At 40.0% G+C, this 17,056-nt stretch overlaps 2 protein-coding genes across 2 annotated transcripts; both read right to left on the bottom strand.

Moving 5' to 3' along the window:
- Positions 1–2,830: 2,830 nt before the first annotated feature.
- Positions 2,831–3,811, bottom strand: TMEM81 (transmembrane protein 81). The gene has a single exon (XM_085300305.1). The coding sequence runs from the start codon at positions 3,764–3,766 to the stop codon at positions 2,903–2,905; it is 864 nt and encodes a 287-aa protein (XP_085156431.1). The 5' UTR covers positions 3,767–3,811; the 3' UTR covers positions 2,831–2,902.
- A 1,714-nt stretch (positions 3,812–5,525) lies between these two features.
- Positions 5,526–16,971, bottom strand: RBBP5 (RB binding protein 5, histone lysine methyltransferase complex subunit). Its single transcript, XM_085300363.1, has 13 exons — positions 16,928–16,971; positions 16,645–16,817; positions 16,033–16,173; positions 15,252–15,414; positions 14,552–14,661; positions 14,246–14,365; positions 13,853–14,006; positions 13,675–13,746; positions 12,965–13,082; positions 12,426–12,495; positions 11,513–11,742; positions 10,406–10,600; positions 5,526–7,604 (listed from the first exon to the last, which is right to left on the bottom strand). Exons 2-13 carry the CDS (start codon positions 16,785–16,787, stop codon positions 7,579–7,581), a joined length of 1,542 nt encoding a protein of 513 aa, XP_085156489.1. The 5' UTR covers positions 16,788–16,817; positions 16,928–16,971; the 3' UTR covers positions 5,526–7,578.
- Positions 16,972–17,056: the final 85 nt, after the last annotated feature.

The following is a 17,056-nucleotide window of genomic DNA, read 5'->3' on the forward strand; positions in this document are numbered from 1 at the left end:
GTACCCCAGCACCACAGTAAAAAGACAAAAAGTTGAACTACAAGGTATTCCATCTTTTTTTTTGCCTCCACATCTGTTGAAAATCGTTTTCAGTCACCTCAGCCTTGCACCAAGTTAGATCTGCTATGCCTGGATTGAGTGTTCCCTGCTCTCATTATATTTCTCCCTTTCAGGCATTAGCCCTCATTCATCGAGATGATCTAAGCTCCATCAGCTGCTATTCCATCCCTGCAGCTCTCTCCAGTGTCTCTGTGAGCTTGGTGAGCCCATACCTCAGTCTGTTCACAGCAGTGTGCGAACAGCTGAAGGCAAGAGAGAAATCCTGCCATTGCATATGCTTGGAGAATGCTTAGAGAGATGATTCATACTTAGCCAGAGGGGGTTAGCCCAGCTAACAGCTTGTGGATGTTTGTTTTTAGGCAGAAGGTGGAAGCAGTAAAGGCAAAGAAGAAAAACAGGCATTTCTGCTCCATCCTGAGTGGGACAGCAGACTTGGCTTTACTGATACCAGTGCTCAGCCAGATGAGAATTCAGGGCAGTAAATCAGAATCAGCTTCCTGGTCACCAACACACATCACTGCTGACCCAGAACAGGTTAGAATTCCTTATCATGCATGTCACTACAGGAGCTACAAGAGCTTGCTGCAGGAAAAGGCTGCTATAGAGTGTCTAAGGGACCAGGCTAGAGTGTCAGGAAAACCAAAGCAATAAAATGAAAGCCCAGAGGGCATAGTAGGAGATAATGGGAACAGATGGTGGCTGCCACGTRGAAGGAGCAAGCAGTCCTCGAAGGAGCAACACAACAACTGGCTACTAAAAGACAGGGTCTTGCAAATCACAGAAAGCAATGGGATGACCACAGATGAGGATGCCCTTAGTGAGTTAAAGAGTGGGAGATACTGGAGTAAGGCTCAAAGAAATCAGCATATGCTTCCAGCCAAGGAACAGAAACAGAGAAAAGAGTTTAAGATGCAGAGCCAGAGGGAGCAGATGAGTGARGGGAAAGTCAGCACTGAGTGTAGAAGAAAATTCAGTATTGTTGAGCTGAGCCAGAAGAAATTGATGAAGAACAGAAGCAAAAAAATTTTGGACAACCAGATCATCATCCAGGAGCTTCTGACCCATGGGACCAGCTCACTGAATGGAAGAACATACAGTCCCTTGCTGTCTGTCACAACAAGCGTAGCAACCCACGGACTGCTCCCTGAGGAGCTAGCGGGCTCAGGAAGGAAGAGTCCATCTTTCCAAAGACTCCCACCCATGCTACTCAGGGCATCTTCAGTTCTACGTAAACACAGCTGGACCATCAGAAAACATGCACAGAAGAGGCATCTTCCTCTGCCACTGCAGAGTGGTCCCCCTCAAGTTCACAAACTTCTGCCACTTATTTGTGCCCATTAAGGTTTCCCTGCAGAAACAGGAGATTCACTAGAACTACAATAGGGAATTCAGGCCTGACAGCAGGCTTATTTCTCCACTCAAAAGTAGTTAGAGAACCCCAGGGCCACAGATTATTGTCCTAAATGCTTATTATGCGCTTAACTGTACATTAAGATTTGGCTCACTACACTTCAATCTGTTCTTTATAAGGTGCCCAACAGATAAGGTATTTACTTGTATACTTATCTCTTTCTACATTAAAGCATTATACTTGTTCTGATTTTTTTAAAAAGTATGTGTAGTATGCTTCAATCATAAATATTAGAGCTATATCATTATTTTCCCCAGAACTGGATGTGCTATACATTCTTGTACTTCATTTCATGGAGAAAAGGAAATAAAAAGAACAGAAAAAGAAATAAAAAGAACAGAAAAAGAAATAAAAAGGAAGATACTTAGTAAATATAGTTGTTTACTGTAAAATAGAGACAGAAACTAGAGAGAAAACACCTAATAGGTCCCTCTGTGAATTTGGCTACCAAGGACAGCTGCACTCCCTGAGTTGCTGCATGTTTTATACTTATTAACATTAGAAGAAATGAAAAATCCACAGACTAAATGAACTCGTTCCCTTCCTTCCCCTCTAAGATTTTAGGGAACAGCTCAGTTCTGAGTTGCCATGAAAGCATCCAGGCATATTCCTAAGCAGTGGTGCTTGAAGATTTGCTTGTGCTATGCATCCTGCTTCACTATTCTAAACTACACAGAGTTTACCTTACAGTTACCTTACATTTATCCAGGCTCCAGTAGAGAACTTTAAACATCTATAGAGAAAGCAGGCAGTGGTGTTCCACCCATGGTCCTCACATTCCCAACTACTGAGACTGGACCACTTGGATTTGATAGACAGGACAGAAGGCGGGCAGGAAACCTGGTGTCTAGGTCCAGCTTGAAGAAGCCCTCACTTCTCTGCATGTCTTGCTGGACAAACATCACCTACTGAAATGGGTAATCTGCGTCAACTCACATCACCACAGAGGCCTGCACAAGGCAGAAGAAATTTGAAAAAAAAAACATAACAAAAACCCAAAATAGGATCCCAAAGTATTAGCTTTAAAGAGAGAGAGAGAGAGAGAGAGAGAGAATAAAGACCGGTTAGAGCAGTACAATAAAACAGTGGCAAGCAGTGGGCAATTTTCTGTGGCTGCCAGTGTCCCCTAACTCCTGTCTGGATCACTACAGGAGTACCAACACATTAACCATCCTTTTGCACAGTGTAGAGGTTGACTGCCTTGCCCTGTCTGGAAGTATTATCAACACTACACCACTAGGACTCAAGCTCTGGCTCTACAATCCAGTGCTAACTCACCAATTTTATTTCACCTGTTACCACACTTGTGAAGCTTAATAAAGCATGTCAGCCAGAAAAAATACCAACACCACCATGAAATACCGCATGAATATTGTTATTCATATGTTACAATAAACAAGACAGGACCAAGAAATTGCATTAAAACTGAATTCATTTCTCTGTAGCATTGCTTCTCCAAATCTTCCGCAAAAAGTAGAGAGCTATGCTCACCAAGACACCACCTATCACCCCACTTCCAACTCCTATCAAGGGCTCCTTCAACAATTTACTCTTCCAAGAGCTCTGCTGCTGTCGCATTTCTATGTGGGTGATGTTTTGTTTGTTTCCTTCCTCTTCATTTTCCGCTATTTTCTGCTCCAAAGTCAAGGATTTTTGAAAGTTCAGATCCACTAAGTCACTTCGGATCACTCTGACCCCAAAGTAGATCCTCTTGATGACTTTGAACGTCTTCGTCAGCTGCACATCACATCGGTAAGTCCCTGCATCACTCTCTCTGGTAGGGGAAAGTCTGATGACAGAGTCAGCATTTTTGAACGGTTTGAACAGCACATCATTTGTCGTGATGAGGCCTCGGGCAAGCCTCCACGTGTAAATATAGGCTTGGCTATCAATGCCAGTCGCATCTGAGCTCAGGCAGCTGATCTCAAATGGTTTGCCCACAGGGACGGTGAAGTGGAGTAAGCCACAAATCCAGCTGGTCAGGCAGTCCGACCTGCGTAAGGAACAATTCCTCCTCTCTCCGCCGGGAGTGATCTCACACATCTCCTCCACTTTGAAGCCCAGCCCACAGGTCACACTGCAGGATGTGGTGTTGACCGAGACTTTAGCTACAACCGACTTCAGCTCTGCTGGGATAGTAACGTTTTTATAGGAAGCTATCAAAGGCAGATAGAAAGCACGGGCTAATATCCCAAGSATGAGGCTGTTTTCTAAGGTCGTCATATCAAGGTTGTCAATTAGATATCCTACCTTCGAAAGCCATACAAATTCAGCAGTCAAACAAACACAGATCATTCTTTGCAAACATTCAAACTAAATTTTTCTGAAATTTCACCAGCATCATCTTCACGACCTAATGCTTCCATTAGGAAAAATCCTCCAACATGATAGGCTGGAAGTATAACACTGCTAAAGAAAATGCAACATATTACTATGTCAGTCAGCATGTAAACCATGAATTCCAGTTCCTATAGTAGGGTAACAGCATGTTTTAATCCATTATATTCCAGGAACCGACAATTTATAAAAGATGAATCATAGAATCATAGAACCAGTAAGGTTGAAAGGGACCTCTGGAGATCATCTAGTCAACCCCTCTGCTCAGCARGGTCACCTAGAGCATGTTAGACAGGGTTGCATCCAGGAGGGCCTTGAATATCTCCAGAGAAGGAGACTCCACAACCTCTCTGGGCAACCTGTGCCAGTGCTCTGTCACTCTCTCAGTGAAGAAATTCCCCCTCAGGTTCAGGCAGAACTTCCGGCACTTCAATTTCTGCCCATTGCCTCTTGCCCTGTCACATGGGACAACTGAAAAGAGTTTGTCCCCATCCCCTTGACACCCTCCTTTAGTCTCTCTAAGATTTTACATGTTATTTTAGAAGATTTCCTCCTGTAAAGTAGTCATGTTCCAGTTTAATTTTCCCACCAAACTAAAAATGAGATGGGTAATCATTACGGGAACTTTTAATGTAACATTGTCAGCACAAGGAAATCATAACTACTTACACAATACCTGTACAGTTCTGTCCTATGTTTGCATATCCCAAAATCAAAAGTACTCCCCAAATTACCAAGATCACAAAAACAAGATTTTGACTTCAATGCCATCAGACTGCCTAGAGACCAAAGGCAAAACGAAGAATATGTTATCACTGATGATTTCCATATCTATGCAGGCCTCAGGCAAGTCCCTTGCGTCTCCGTGAGCCCACGTTCCCCGGGAAAGCGGTGCTGATGTCACAGACCAGAACACGGCCAAAAARCTCCTTACGTGACCCCGGAGAAAAGAACACCCAGAACTCCCAAAGCCTGCAGCCAAACTAGGGCCTCCGAGATGAGGACGTCAGCATAGAAGTGTGTTATTAGGCTCCTGACGCTCAGCCTTTCTGCCGCAAAAGGGAGTCAACGGCATTGACCTCACGGCATCGCTTAAAGGAGCTGCGAGCTTATGTCCCGCGCTCTGCACCTAGCGCAGCGACTGACTCCACAGGGCCATTCTCAGARCCACAACCCTTAGGTTCCCGCTGATGTATTTGTAAAACAGTAACCACTTGTATGCTGCCATTGCTGTAGAATGAATGAAGAGAAACTTCCTAATATAATTTACTAAGTACTCAAGTGTCTCAAAAGAATAATGCACTACGAAAAGTTCTTTATATATATATATATATATATGTATATATATATATGTATATATATATAAAAAGAGTCCTTTTTTTCCAGATGGAGTAATTGAACTATGGTCAGAACAGTTCAATAATCAGTGTCTCTTTACCAGCAACCAAATTAGACAGCCCCAAAGATTGCTATTTTCTTCAAAAGTATTGTTAACAGATATCTACCCTTCTCTTCCTGACACTAAGTTATTAAAATAAGGGCTTCTGAAGATATACTTATTTTTCACATTCAATCCCAACATTCAACAGTAACGTACTCTACACCCAGCACACTTTGTGTTCAGTTCTTCTTTTACCATGTCTTGTCTCAGTTTCTGGGTTGCACTCAGGTATACAGGACTTTTACTGTACTAGAGATTTACTCCTGTCTATTGAGGAATGTCATCAAGCAAACGCCGCACTATAAAAGACACCCCAGTTGCAGTGAAAGCGCTCTATTTTTGTGTTTGCACTGTGGCTGTACTGTAGGATTCCTAGACATTATCACAACATAAACAATCACTGATATATGGAAAAGCCAAGACTTGCCCATCAACCTTAGGAAATAAAACATACCTCTTTATTTACAAACACAAGAACTAACATCACTGCTATATGCTACTGACAAGCCTGTATCTGACAAATATTGTACAAAACTACAGATATCAAAAAATAAAAGATGGAAGGAAATAAACTAAGGACATATACACTGTACAAAGAAGTTTTAACAGAAGTGAAAGCTGGAGCCTGTGGCAAATTGTACGCTTAAAAGAATCTTGAGAACCATTGCCTGTGCATCTTTAAAGCTTAGATTGGGCTCAGACACACCACATATGGATGGATTTGACATTAACAGTGTTCCACAAAGTTGTGAGTTGTCCTAGAAGCAAAAAGGACAAGGAAGACTAACATCATTCACCACAGGAATTAATTTCATCAAATGAAGCAGGCCACTGTACCAAAGCCATAAATGAAAATATTTTTTTAAAAAAAAGTTCTGATTTAAAATGTCTGCTCTCTTTCCATATTTAAATCTCATGYAACTACTGTGTATGTACAACTGCAAATTAATAAATATCTTTATGACTCTTCTTCTTGGCTGCAGCAGGATATTTTGAAAAATTAAACATACAGTCATAATTTATATAATTATGTCTGGGAAAATTTTGAAAGTAATTGCCTGGGAACTACAAAAACATCTACAAATCAGGGGGCATTAAAGAACAGAGATCTTCTTTTAACAGGCTTTTGGTTCAGTACAGAAGTGTGGGTCTGTACGTACGGGATGGAGAAATTGTCTCTTTCCATTTCCAGAAGGAAAACATTACACAGGTTATTGAGAGAAAAAAAATCAAAGCACTGTTGGGAATAAGCTGCTAGCAGTCATCTTTCATCTATTCTTGATCCACAAGTGTAAAGAAAATAAGCGTTTTAAAAACTCAAGATCTGTATGTTGTTTTATACTCAGGCTGTTATTCTCATCTTTTTCAAGTCTTAGATGAGAAGCTGGAAAACTACTGTTTGAACTAGGATAAMTATTGGCTCTGTTTCTTCTCTAACTGCCAGCACACATCAGCTAAGGAGGAAACCAGTTACTTCTAGTAGGGCACATAACAGGAAAGAGACAGAATAAAAACATCTGCAAGACAGAAAGAAAGTGCCAGCACAACCTTTCATATTACTGTCTAGAAGACAGTCTATATAAACTTTGAGTCTTTCATCTAGAGCTACTTTCTCTTGTTCATTTTCCCAAAAGCAGATTCATCCTTCTTGTCTAAAATAGTCACAATATTAAGATTCATTCTTTGTAGACTTCAGAGGGTGTCCTGATTCTTCACGAAATCTCTATCCACTTAAGATTAAATCAAACCTGGTGCATAATCAGCAGCAGTGTTTCACTAGGCATGTCAGCATAGCAGACATCACACTGAGCTACAGAAAAGCTGATAAGGTAATGCAGCTGGTATAGAAGGAGCACAGTTACAACTCACTGAAATGAAAATTAACAGCAAAGAAATGGAAGTTTGGAGGATATACAATCATACAGCATCRGGAATAAAAAACACACTTTGGGTATTCTTCCATCCAGGAACAAAAAAATGCTTAGAAGTCAATGGTTGAGAAGCTCTGGAGTGGCAGAGTGTTGGGTACCAGCTCATTTTAGAAAGAGTTACACATGTCAACATGAAGGTAGTCAGTCCAATTAGTCTCTTTGCGAATCACATGACCTGAGAGTCAGCATCTTACACTGTTCGATGAAGAGGCAGTTAAGAAGGAATGAAGGCCGTTTCCTCTTCTATAATTCATTTCTTATAAAAGTCACTCCCTGAATCCATGAACAATCAGGTTGCTGTATTAAAGTCAGTCCATTCTGACTGAGCGCTTCCATCTGTTTTCCCACATTATGGTGCCAATATAGGAAAGAATACAGGAAGATAAAGAAGAGTGTCTTCATAACAATTCTGAGATTGCACCACCTGCTAAAGAGATCAAAAACAGGTGAAAAATAAATCATCAAGCTCATAAACAGATGTTACCAGAAACCAGAGACTACCAAATATGGTAGCACTTCCAGAAAAAAAATGAAAGAACAGGATTTTCCAGATAAAGCCATTCTTTTCAGATCAAGATATAATCAACAAGRTACTATCTAAGGCAAATTAAGATCTCCAGTATTTCTGCATTTGTATTTGAGGGCACAGACAAGGTAGCTGAGGAACTCTGAGTTATTAGGACTCATTAGGTCCTCTGAAGTCAACAGTATGGAAGTAGAAAAGAGCACACTAATGGATCCTACTGAGAGACAGAAGTGCAGCATAACAATATTAATTATCTGTCTATAGCTCAACCAAGCTATAGAACAGTTATGGAAAACACCCTTAAGTGCTTACAGACATCAAAGATTAAAAAAAAATTAAGAGCTCTGCCCTCTCCAATAGACAGGTAAAGTAAACTGGGAACTTGAGTTTAATCTCAACTAGTTTGTTCACAAGAAAAAAAAGAAATTTCCATTTTACCCTGTCCAAAAAACAAAAGTAATTCCACTGGCACAGACATGCACATCCCAAGCTCAGCAGCAGTTAACAAGTGAAATTCCATTGTCATCAAATTCCACAGTCCAACAGCAAGTTGGACTACATCACTATAAATGCATGAGATCACACACAAAAACCTCCCAAACAGGACTTTACATGGATGTGCAAAAAAAATAAGAAAAGAGTCTGTCTTGAATACTACTTCATTTAAGGATGCCAGGGAAAATGGGATTAATATTTGTCCTGCAGTTCTATAGAAAAGMCTGATGTAATAGTGATTACAAGCTTCAAGAAGAAATTACAGAGATCTATCTACAAAGAAAGATCAAGCAAATTAGTGAAACAAGTTAAAAATAAAATTACATACAGTGAAAAAAAAACTCGCTCTTAAAACCACTGATGTGAAAACAGACTTCTTACACTGCTGCCTAAACACAAAAGTTGTAATGTCCAGTTTTTCTTAAAAGCAAATAATCACTGAAATTTGTTTTTGGAAGCYGCACTGTAAGTGATAAAAGAAAGCAATTAACAGGCCTACTGATGAAACTAACAGTTATGCTCATGCAGTCTTCAAACCAGTCTGGTTCATCCCACATGACACAATAGGGCAGTCAGGATGCAGAACAGAAGCCAGCAAAGACATCTGAGCATCTTCARGATCCAGATATCTGTTACTATTATACTGTTAATTTAAAACATACTGGATGGTCTACAATTATTTGAGAAATCAAAGAGAATTACCCTGTCTGGCAAATCTGACACTAGACGTAATCAACACCTCCTGGACTTGGAACAAGGTTTGAAGATCTTTTTGACTAGTATCTGTTTTAATTTCTGGATTCTGCAAGGTGCAATATGTCAAAGGATTAAATGGAAACCCAGAAAACAACAACTACATTTTGCCCTGTAGCAACAAGTTTCTTTTATCATGTCCCCTTTTTAGGCAAATTATCAATACCAGTAAAAGCAACATAACAGGAGCAGAGCAGGAAGGACAATGAGCAAGGTGGGTAACATAGGATCAGCAGTGAGGGAAGGAAGGGGCAAGGCAGTGGGGGAGAAATCAATTCTGTACAGCCTAAAATCCACAGCAGCAGCTGCTGAGTTCAAGGAAATGCAAAATTTGATATATTAATTACATCATGCCTTTGAAACTGCTTATATGTCAATCCCAAGTTCTTTTCTACAACCTAAAATAAAAAAATGGAGTCTACATATTTCCTTTACCATGCTTGAATGAACTTTTTCCAAATAACAAGCTCATGTAGCAAATGAGAGACATGGGAAACACTTGCTGTCAGCTGAGAACCAATCTTCCTTTGAAATGTTAATTTTGGACCCCAACGCAGGTGACTCAAATAGTCTTGATATAGTACGAAAAACAAAACATGACCAGAAAGATGTAGAAAAGATTACCAAAACCTAAATTCATTTATGGGAACTGTACTCTCTGGAATTTAACTGACACTGCCGCATAGCTAGAAATGAACATTCAKATCCTGAATTTTATCTCTGGGTCTCTTTAATCAAATAGACCATTAGAGGCACTCAATCTTCTTCACAGTCCTTTAAAAGACACTAGGCTTTGCCTAGTGGAAAGTTGCAGGTATGCATTTTGGCAGGAACCCTTTAAAACAGACAATACTCCAATTCGCTGAGGGGAAAAAGAAAACCTTGATTAGCTCATTGAAAACAGACCTAGAGAATAGGAAAAATAAATATCCTCTAAGTCAATGTGCAGTATTTTTATCCCTTAAAACCATAAAGGCCTCCTCCATTTTCTAGTTCCGCTTACAGAACTTTTCTGCTCTTTATCATACCACCTAGTATTAACCACGGCATCAAATGTCATTTTTAGCTTCACAATCCTTCATTATTTTCTTTTTTTTGGCTAAACTCTACCCAGAAAAGCTGCATGCTATTAAGAACTTAAGAGCTGACAGAAATTATCTTTTTTTTTTTTGCTTTTGAAGTAATACTCAATCTCTATTAAAAATGCTACATGCTCTTTATATGCAAAAACACATGCATAAATATCATTTTTATGAAAAATATTGAAAGCATTTCCACTTAAAAAAAAAAARRAAARAAAAGAAAGAAAATTTTKCCTRTCCTTGACAGCAGATAAACATTTAGTGAGCAAGTGCCATTTGGGAAGATAAAATGCTATGACTATATTAAGTCAGGGTCTGTACAAAGCAAGGCCACCAAGCAAGCCAACAACGCTCACGCTGGGTCCTTACCTGCCAAAGGCTGTCCCAGCTCCGCCTGCACTTTACCCTTCGCTGCTCCTTCCAGAGGTAAAGCACCTCTGTCCCCTTTGTAGAGTTTCGGTTTAAATGGAGAATCTTTGTCTTTACCTTTTGATCCTTTAGGCCTGCCTGCTTGCTTCTTCTTGGATTTACCATCTCCCTTCACACCCAGCAGCGGATGGACTTCTGTGGAGAGACAATGTTACCAAAATGACTTATCCCTTTGGACACTTACACCAGCAGTTAGGATCCTTAGAGCATCCAACAGAACGGCTACTTCTCATTTAGTTAGCATCCCATTTTTATACTTAAATCACTTCAAGTCACAGGATGATATTTGTAAAAATAAAATAAATACCACTGCACAGAAGCTGTCAGTTTGGTTTCTAGAAATCAGACAAAAATTCTCCAATCATCTGTCTGGCACCAAGTCCATGACACAGGAATAAACACAGAAGAGGCTAAGCTGGAGATGGCTCAGCCAAACCTAGAGTAAAAATCCAAACCCAAATCCCCAAAAGATGAAAATTAATCCAGACTGAAGAAAGGGTTTCTTTCATGAGAGACTGCAGATTTTGTTGTCTTCACCAGCTTCCAGACAAAACTCAGGGGCATAGATCAGAAACGATTTCTTTCGCTACATTTACTTCTACTCGTGAAACTCTAACAGAACTGGTCTTAAACTGCTAATAATTATACAATACATTATTTCCACTGATTGAGTCTAAAGTTCTAATATTATTTTCATATTCCAGGGACAGGAAAAGTGATGTAGTGAACAAGCTTTTTCTATTAAAAAAAAAAAAAGGCTGACAAATTAAAAGACAGACAACATCACAAATTACAGTTTCAGGATGTCTTTATTCATTTCTGGCTTACTAAGTGTCCAAAAAAAAAAGAGAGAGAGAGAGAGAAAGAAAAAGAACAAAAAAAAAATGCAAAGAGTTGGGGACCACCAATGACTATTTTAAGAAATACCCTCACAGGAAAAAGAAAATTAAAGAGTGATCTTCTGAACTCCTGGCCTTCAGACTAGGCAAAGCTAAAAATCATCCCAGGAGCAGAATAGGTATTAATATAATGGCAGCTTCTACTCACCATCATTAGGTACTCCTTGTAGTTCAATGTTGGTGGTTTTGGGCTTCTTCTTTGGTGCCTGAGGTCCATCAGAGCAGGATTGCCTTTTCTTCTCAGAACCTATTCCCTCATCAGTTAAAGAACTCTGAACAGCATCAGGTGGAGGACCATAGGGGTTTTCTTCTGGGTCTTCCACTTCAGGAGCAATGGGCAAGTAMAGCAAAGCCTTTGAGTCCTCCAGTTCTTCATCACTATGGAGAAGACAAAAAAGTGCCTTAATTATAAACTAAGGTCTTTAGTATCTTTTTTCTTTGTATCTACAAACCAATGCCTGTCTCCACAGGCTGCTGTCACATCCATGCTAAGTAACTGACCAAAGCATTCTGCAGCCTGAGAACCCAATATGAATACTGACCCTATGAGCAAAGAGATTAAGAAGTAAAAATGCTGTGAAGGTAAGAATTTGYAATGCGTAGAGCTAGAGCATGCCGCATGTCACAAGAGTGTCATGGTCAGACTGCCAGTGCCATCCTGTGCAAGACTGATGGTGATTAACAGGGACTCTGGGACAAAGAAAGAAAATGAAAACAGTGTCTGAAGTTTCTCAGAGATACCCAGAGAATAAGAAGGAAAGAACAAAGGGACGGGTCTCTTATCGTATGCTCTTCTCTATCCTCTTCCTCCAGACTAAAAACCGAAACCTAAGCCTTGTTTATGCAGCAACTAAGGCAGTGAAACACAGCAATCTCCAGACACAGAGATCTCCAGACACAGAGATACACCTTAGCTTCCACAAATTGCTTTTCATAAAATCCTGCACTTCACTACCCAAAGAACATACAAAATCCAAACACAAGCTTGTTAAAGTGCACTAGAAACAGAATCTTAACAATACATTTCATATTCCTTTCTTAAAGAAAATACATTCTTTCACCTGCTACAGAAGGCAGCAATGGGATCCACACTAGTTACATCCACTTCTTCATCTTCTGCAGCATCAGCACCTGAGAATCAGGGAAACGGAGAATTAAAGACAGTAGGGAAAAGAGAGAGGGGTCTATGGTATGCTGGGAACAATCATCCTTTCTTTGGTTTAGCTATAGCCTTTCACAGTGCATAATTTTTTGGCACCACCAAGTGGCCAAGTTGTGTTGCTACTACTTCAAATCCAGCATTATTTCTCTCGAGAGCAAGCCCATACAGCAATGTTGTATCTATTTACTAAATATATATTAGAAAAGGTCATCATTTTTAAACAATTGTTGAATACCTTTTTTTTTTAGAAATTGTACTAATTTCAGTATTTCATATATCTTCATTTACCCACTGCTGGTCTGCAATTTAGCAACCTTATATATTACCAGGATCATTAGTTTTAATTTTTAGTATAGCCACATATTTTGACTATAATTACTTGGAAAAAAAAATGAATTTCTAGCCAGCCACACCTTTGTGATACAGTTTATGCTTTACCTGTTTGTTCTGGTTCACTCTTATCTTCATCTTCAATGTCAAACTCTGATTCCCTCTCTTCATACTCAACATTTTCATCTAGCTCTTTGAAGTCAGGTGCAAAGGCACTCCAGTTTTCCTAAACCACAAATTCAAGAGTAATTTTACCTTATGCAAAGGAACAGCTGCCACAGTGAGGACCTCATGCAATCACGATCTCATTCTGCATCTAAATCTTCCAAGCCACATGCAAGCTCACAAAAAAATCAAGTCCCTTTCAGGTCCACTACCACATAGCAAGTTAGGGAGAGCACAAGTKAGTTCCTTCTACAAATATGGCATTGTAATACTCCTTAAATACTACAGTGTACGTCTTCATTACTCCTAAAAATCAAAGCTCCTTGTTAACGTTTAACCACTGTGTGTCATTCACTCAGGTTTCCCTTATTCAAACGGCACATTCAGAAGGACACCACTCACRCACAAAGTATTTCTAATGATGGTAGTAAAAGCTCTCTGCAAAGCTCAACTACATTCAGCAACTGAATTATGARTTCCCTCCTCACATTCAACCGGACAACAAACATATTTCAGACAGGTGAACCTACAGAACTTGATGAATTGGTATTTAATAAGAATAGTCCTAAAGGATTTCCATATGCCATAATTCAGTCTACTTGGATCGAGACCACTTGATAAGCCTCCTAAGGAGGAGATTTAAAAACACTTACCACTTGATTCTGAGCCCATATAGACACTACACCACTGGAAATAGACGCTATGATCGGTCGGACAGGATGCCACTAGGTTTATTTGAAAGAGAAAAAGRGGAGACGCTTAATTTGTAAATGGAATTAGGAAAACTTAGTTTTTAAAATAACAAGAAACAAAAAAAAAATATATTCTTACTGCTACATCCAAAAGCAGCTCTCCTCTAGTCCCATGGAGGATTTTCACTAGGTTTCCAATACTTTTTTCCCAAATGTACAGGGCATGCTGTCGTGCTGAACCTGCCACTATGTACTCACCATCCCCAGAGAAACAGCACTTCTTCCACGGTGTCCTGCACGTAAAAAAATTTACAGTTCAAAGCGGCTAGCTAAATAAACTTCACAATATGGAGAATGGAGGACTACAGAGTAGGATTGTTCCTCAGGCTGATATTTTATAATCTCCATCCACAAATAATTTCTGAACTTCAAATTAAATTGTGACATACATTTCAAGTTCTTCCACTACACTGAAGGAGATACTGAACCTCCAATAGGGCAAGACAAGCTGACTCATCTTGCTACCTCTTACCTATTAACTAAATCCTGTAGTTTCTGCATTGGTTCAGGCTCCCCATCTCGTCCACAGGTTAAAATTTCACGCCCATCATACACTCTGATTATCCGGTCAGCTGTGTTTATCAAAAAGCAGCTGTAGGAAAAAGGGCACAGAACATTCATTGCATTGAAAGTCTATGAAATCAAAAATATATACAGATATATCAGAATATGTTCCATTAAAGAATTGAGGCCTTTTTAAAGCTTTCTATACTTTATCAATCCACTTTATAGCTTTCATTTTGTCTATAGGCACCACTTGACAGATGAGGTAAGTCACCTTCCTTTCCGAGCAAATTCAATTGATTTAATAGCCGTGGTGTTGCTGGTTCCAGTTGTCACTCTGAAGGAAGCAACAAGATCCTGAGTATCTGTTTTTAAGACCAAGATCTGCAGATTAAGGAAAGAGAAGGCAATCAATATCTTCATTATGATTCATTCTCCTTCTAGCACCTTTCGCATCACTACTAACCAGGCCAACAGCAACCTGAGCAACCTAAACCAGAACAGCTGGGATTCTGCAACTATAGTTTCTACTTCTAGAAACTCATACAAGCAGTTCTGCCATCTTATAACTATCAGTGAAATACATAGGACCATTTTTTTGACAGATCATGGCTTAAATTAGCAGACACATATTGTTCTGAACCCCTCTGACAAAACTTCCTTTCAAAGTACGTGTATGCTTATGTACAAGTAAAATCAAGTATAGCAGCAACAGAAAGACCTAACTCACACAAAGAATTATAAGCTACCAATCTTGAAAGATGAAATGAGATGCTTTACACAGAAAGATCCTATCTACACAATATCATTTATTCAGGAGGCACTCAGGAAACCTTATTTGTACATTAAAACAAAAAAAATGTAACCTAAAAATGACAATCATCTTGGGAGGAAAAAAGTAAATAAAAAAGAAGTAGTAGTAGTAATCTAAACTCTTCCATCCAGCAGTGTCATCTGCTCAGTGTAAGTCTCACCTTCCCCTTGGCATTGCCTGTATAAATGTATTCCCCTCGTCTGTCAAAGGAGGCCACAACATTGAGATCAGAATCATCATCCACAGGTAGAACAACATGTTTGGAGTCAGACAGTGTTAACATCACTGGTGCAGACTTCATGGGACAAACCAAAACTCTGTTTCTGTTAAGCACCAAAAAAAAAATAGCTATTAGTTTCTTCTATGGAATTTTTTGTTTCACACTTAGAAGTAGAAAAATTCTGAAAAGACTAGCAATTACGATGCTGAAGATTTCTGAAAACTGAGCTTTGCCCAAACTTTGCTGACTTATGATTTTGATCTATCGAAATTTTACTTAGGCAGGCTGTATTAAGGCTGAACAAGATTCCAACAGTTTCTTCTTCTCTTATACTCTTGAGAAATACAGAATATCTCTGTATTTTTCTTATATTCTCAAGTCTTCCATACCTTTATTACAAAATGGCATTAAGCTGGTGCGTAGTTTCATTTTCTCTGTTTTTCTAGAAGCTTTTCCACATTTAAACAAAAACTCGTAAACTCAACAAGACATATACACACATTTTTAAGAATCATCTTTTTGTTTGCTCTCATCCCTTCCTGCTACTTTCATAATAAAAACAGTCACAACARCCAATTAGCATTCTAATCACAAAAAGTGGGTAAACTGAAAGTATCTATTGCATTTAAAAAAATCACTTTGCAAAAACCACCGTAAAATATTGTATAAATCTTAATTACACCAAAAAAAGAGCACTTGACTGTTTTTTCACGGAACTTACTGGTCTCGAGGGTGGTACTGAACTTTCAAGATAGGCGAAGGAAATCGAAATCTCTGGTCACAGTCTCCAGAGAGAACATCCCACTGCGATACAATGTTATCGGTCGAAGCACTCACCAATTTGTGACCATCTCGACTCCAGCTACAGAGACAAGAGGCAACTCAAGTAAAATAAAAATTTTTTTAATGCCAAATGTATACAATCAACAGGGAGTTTAAACAAATTATCAGACTGAATTATCAGGTTAAACTAAATCTGTCAGCCTGAAAAACAGCTCCTTTGAGTTCCAATCTCCCTAAACTCATTAGGCATTTCCAAGCTCTCTTAGAAGAGACTTAAAATATAACCGAGCAATAATGGGATCCTAAAACACAGCTGAGCACCCCTTAACTTGCTTGCATTTCAGCAGTAGGTTCAAACAGATGTTGAGAGCTGTTGGACAGTTATCACAACATCTGGCCCTCAGCAAACACACACACAGACAGTTTCTAACCACAATCAGAGAAAGCCTTTCACACTGAGTAGGCACGTTAGGAGCTCAGTTATGACTAAAACTTTGAGGTAAGTTTTCAGTAGGAAAAAAAAAAAAAAAAAAAAAAAGTCATTCCTCACCATAAAGAGCAGACGGGGTGAATATGCGCGCTGATGATTTTGGCTATACCCCTCGTCAAGAAGTCCCAGATGACGATGCGCCCATCGTTGCAGCCCACAGCGAGCAGGGTGCCCCAGCGGTTGAAGGTGCACGTCAGGGCCATGCTGATGCAGTCCAAGGTGCCATCGGCCTCCTGCGGGGGCGAGAGCCGAGGGGGCCGTCAGGGGACACCACCTCCCTCCCTCCCGGCCGCCCGCGCAGCCTCAGSGCCGGGGCAGCCCCCGCGGCAGGCGGGACATTTACCTCGGGGTAGTTCTGGCCGAAGGACTCTGCAACGAAACGCAAAGACAGGGCTTGAGCCAGGCGCGCTCCGCACCGCCGCCGCCGCCCGCCGCCGCCTCCGGTCACCCCGCGCTCCCGGCCCGCCGCCCG

This window comes from Rhea americana, unplaced genomic scaffold (genome assembly GCF_003343005.1).
Source record: "Rhea americana isolate MKP2758 unplaced genomic scaffold, rheAme1 scaffold_163, whole genome shotgun sequence".
NCBI lineage: Eukaryota > Metazoa > Chordata > Aves > Rheiformes > Rheidae > Rhea > Rhea americana.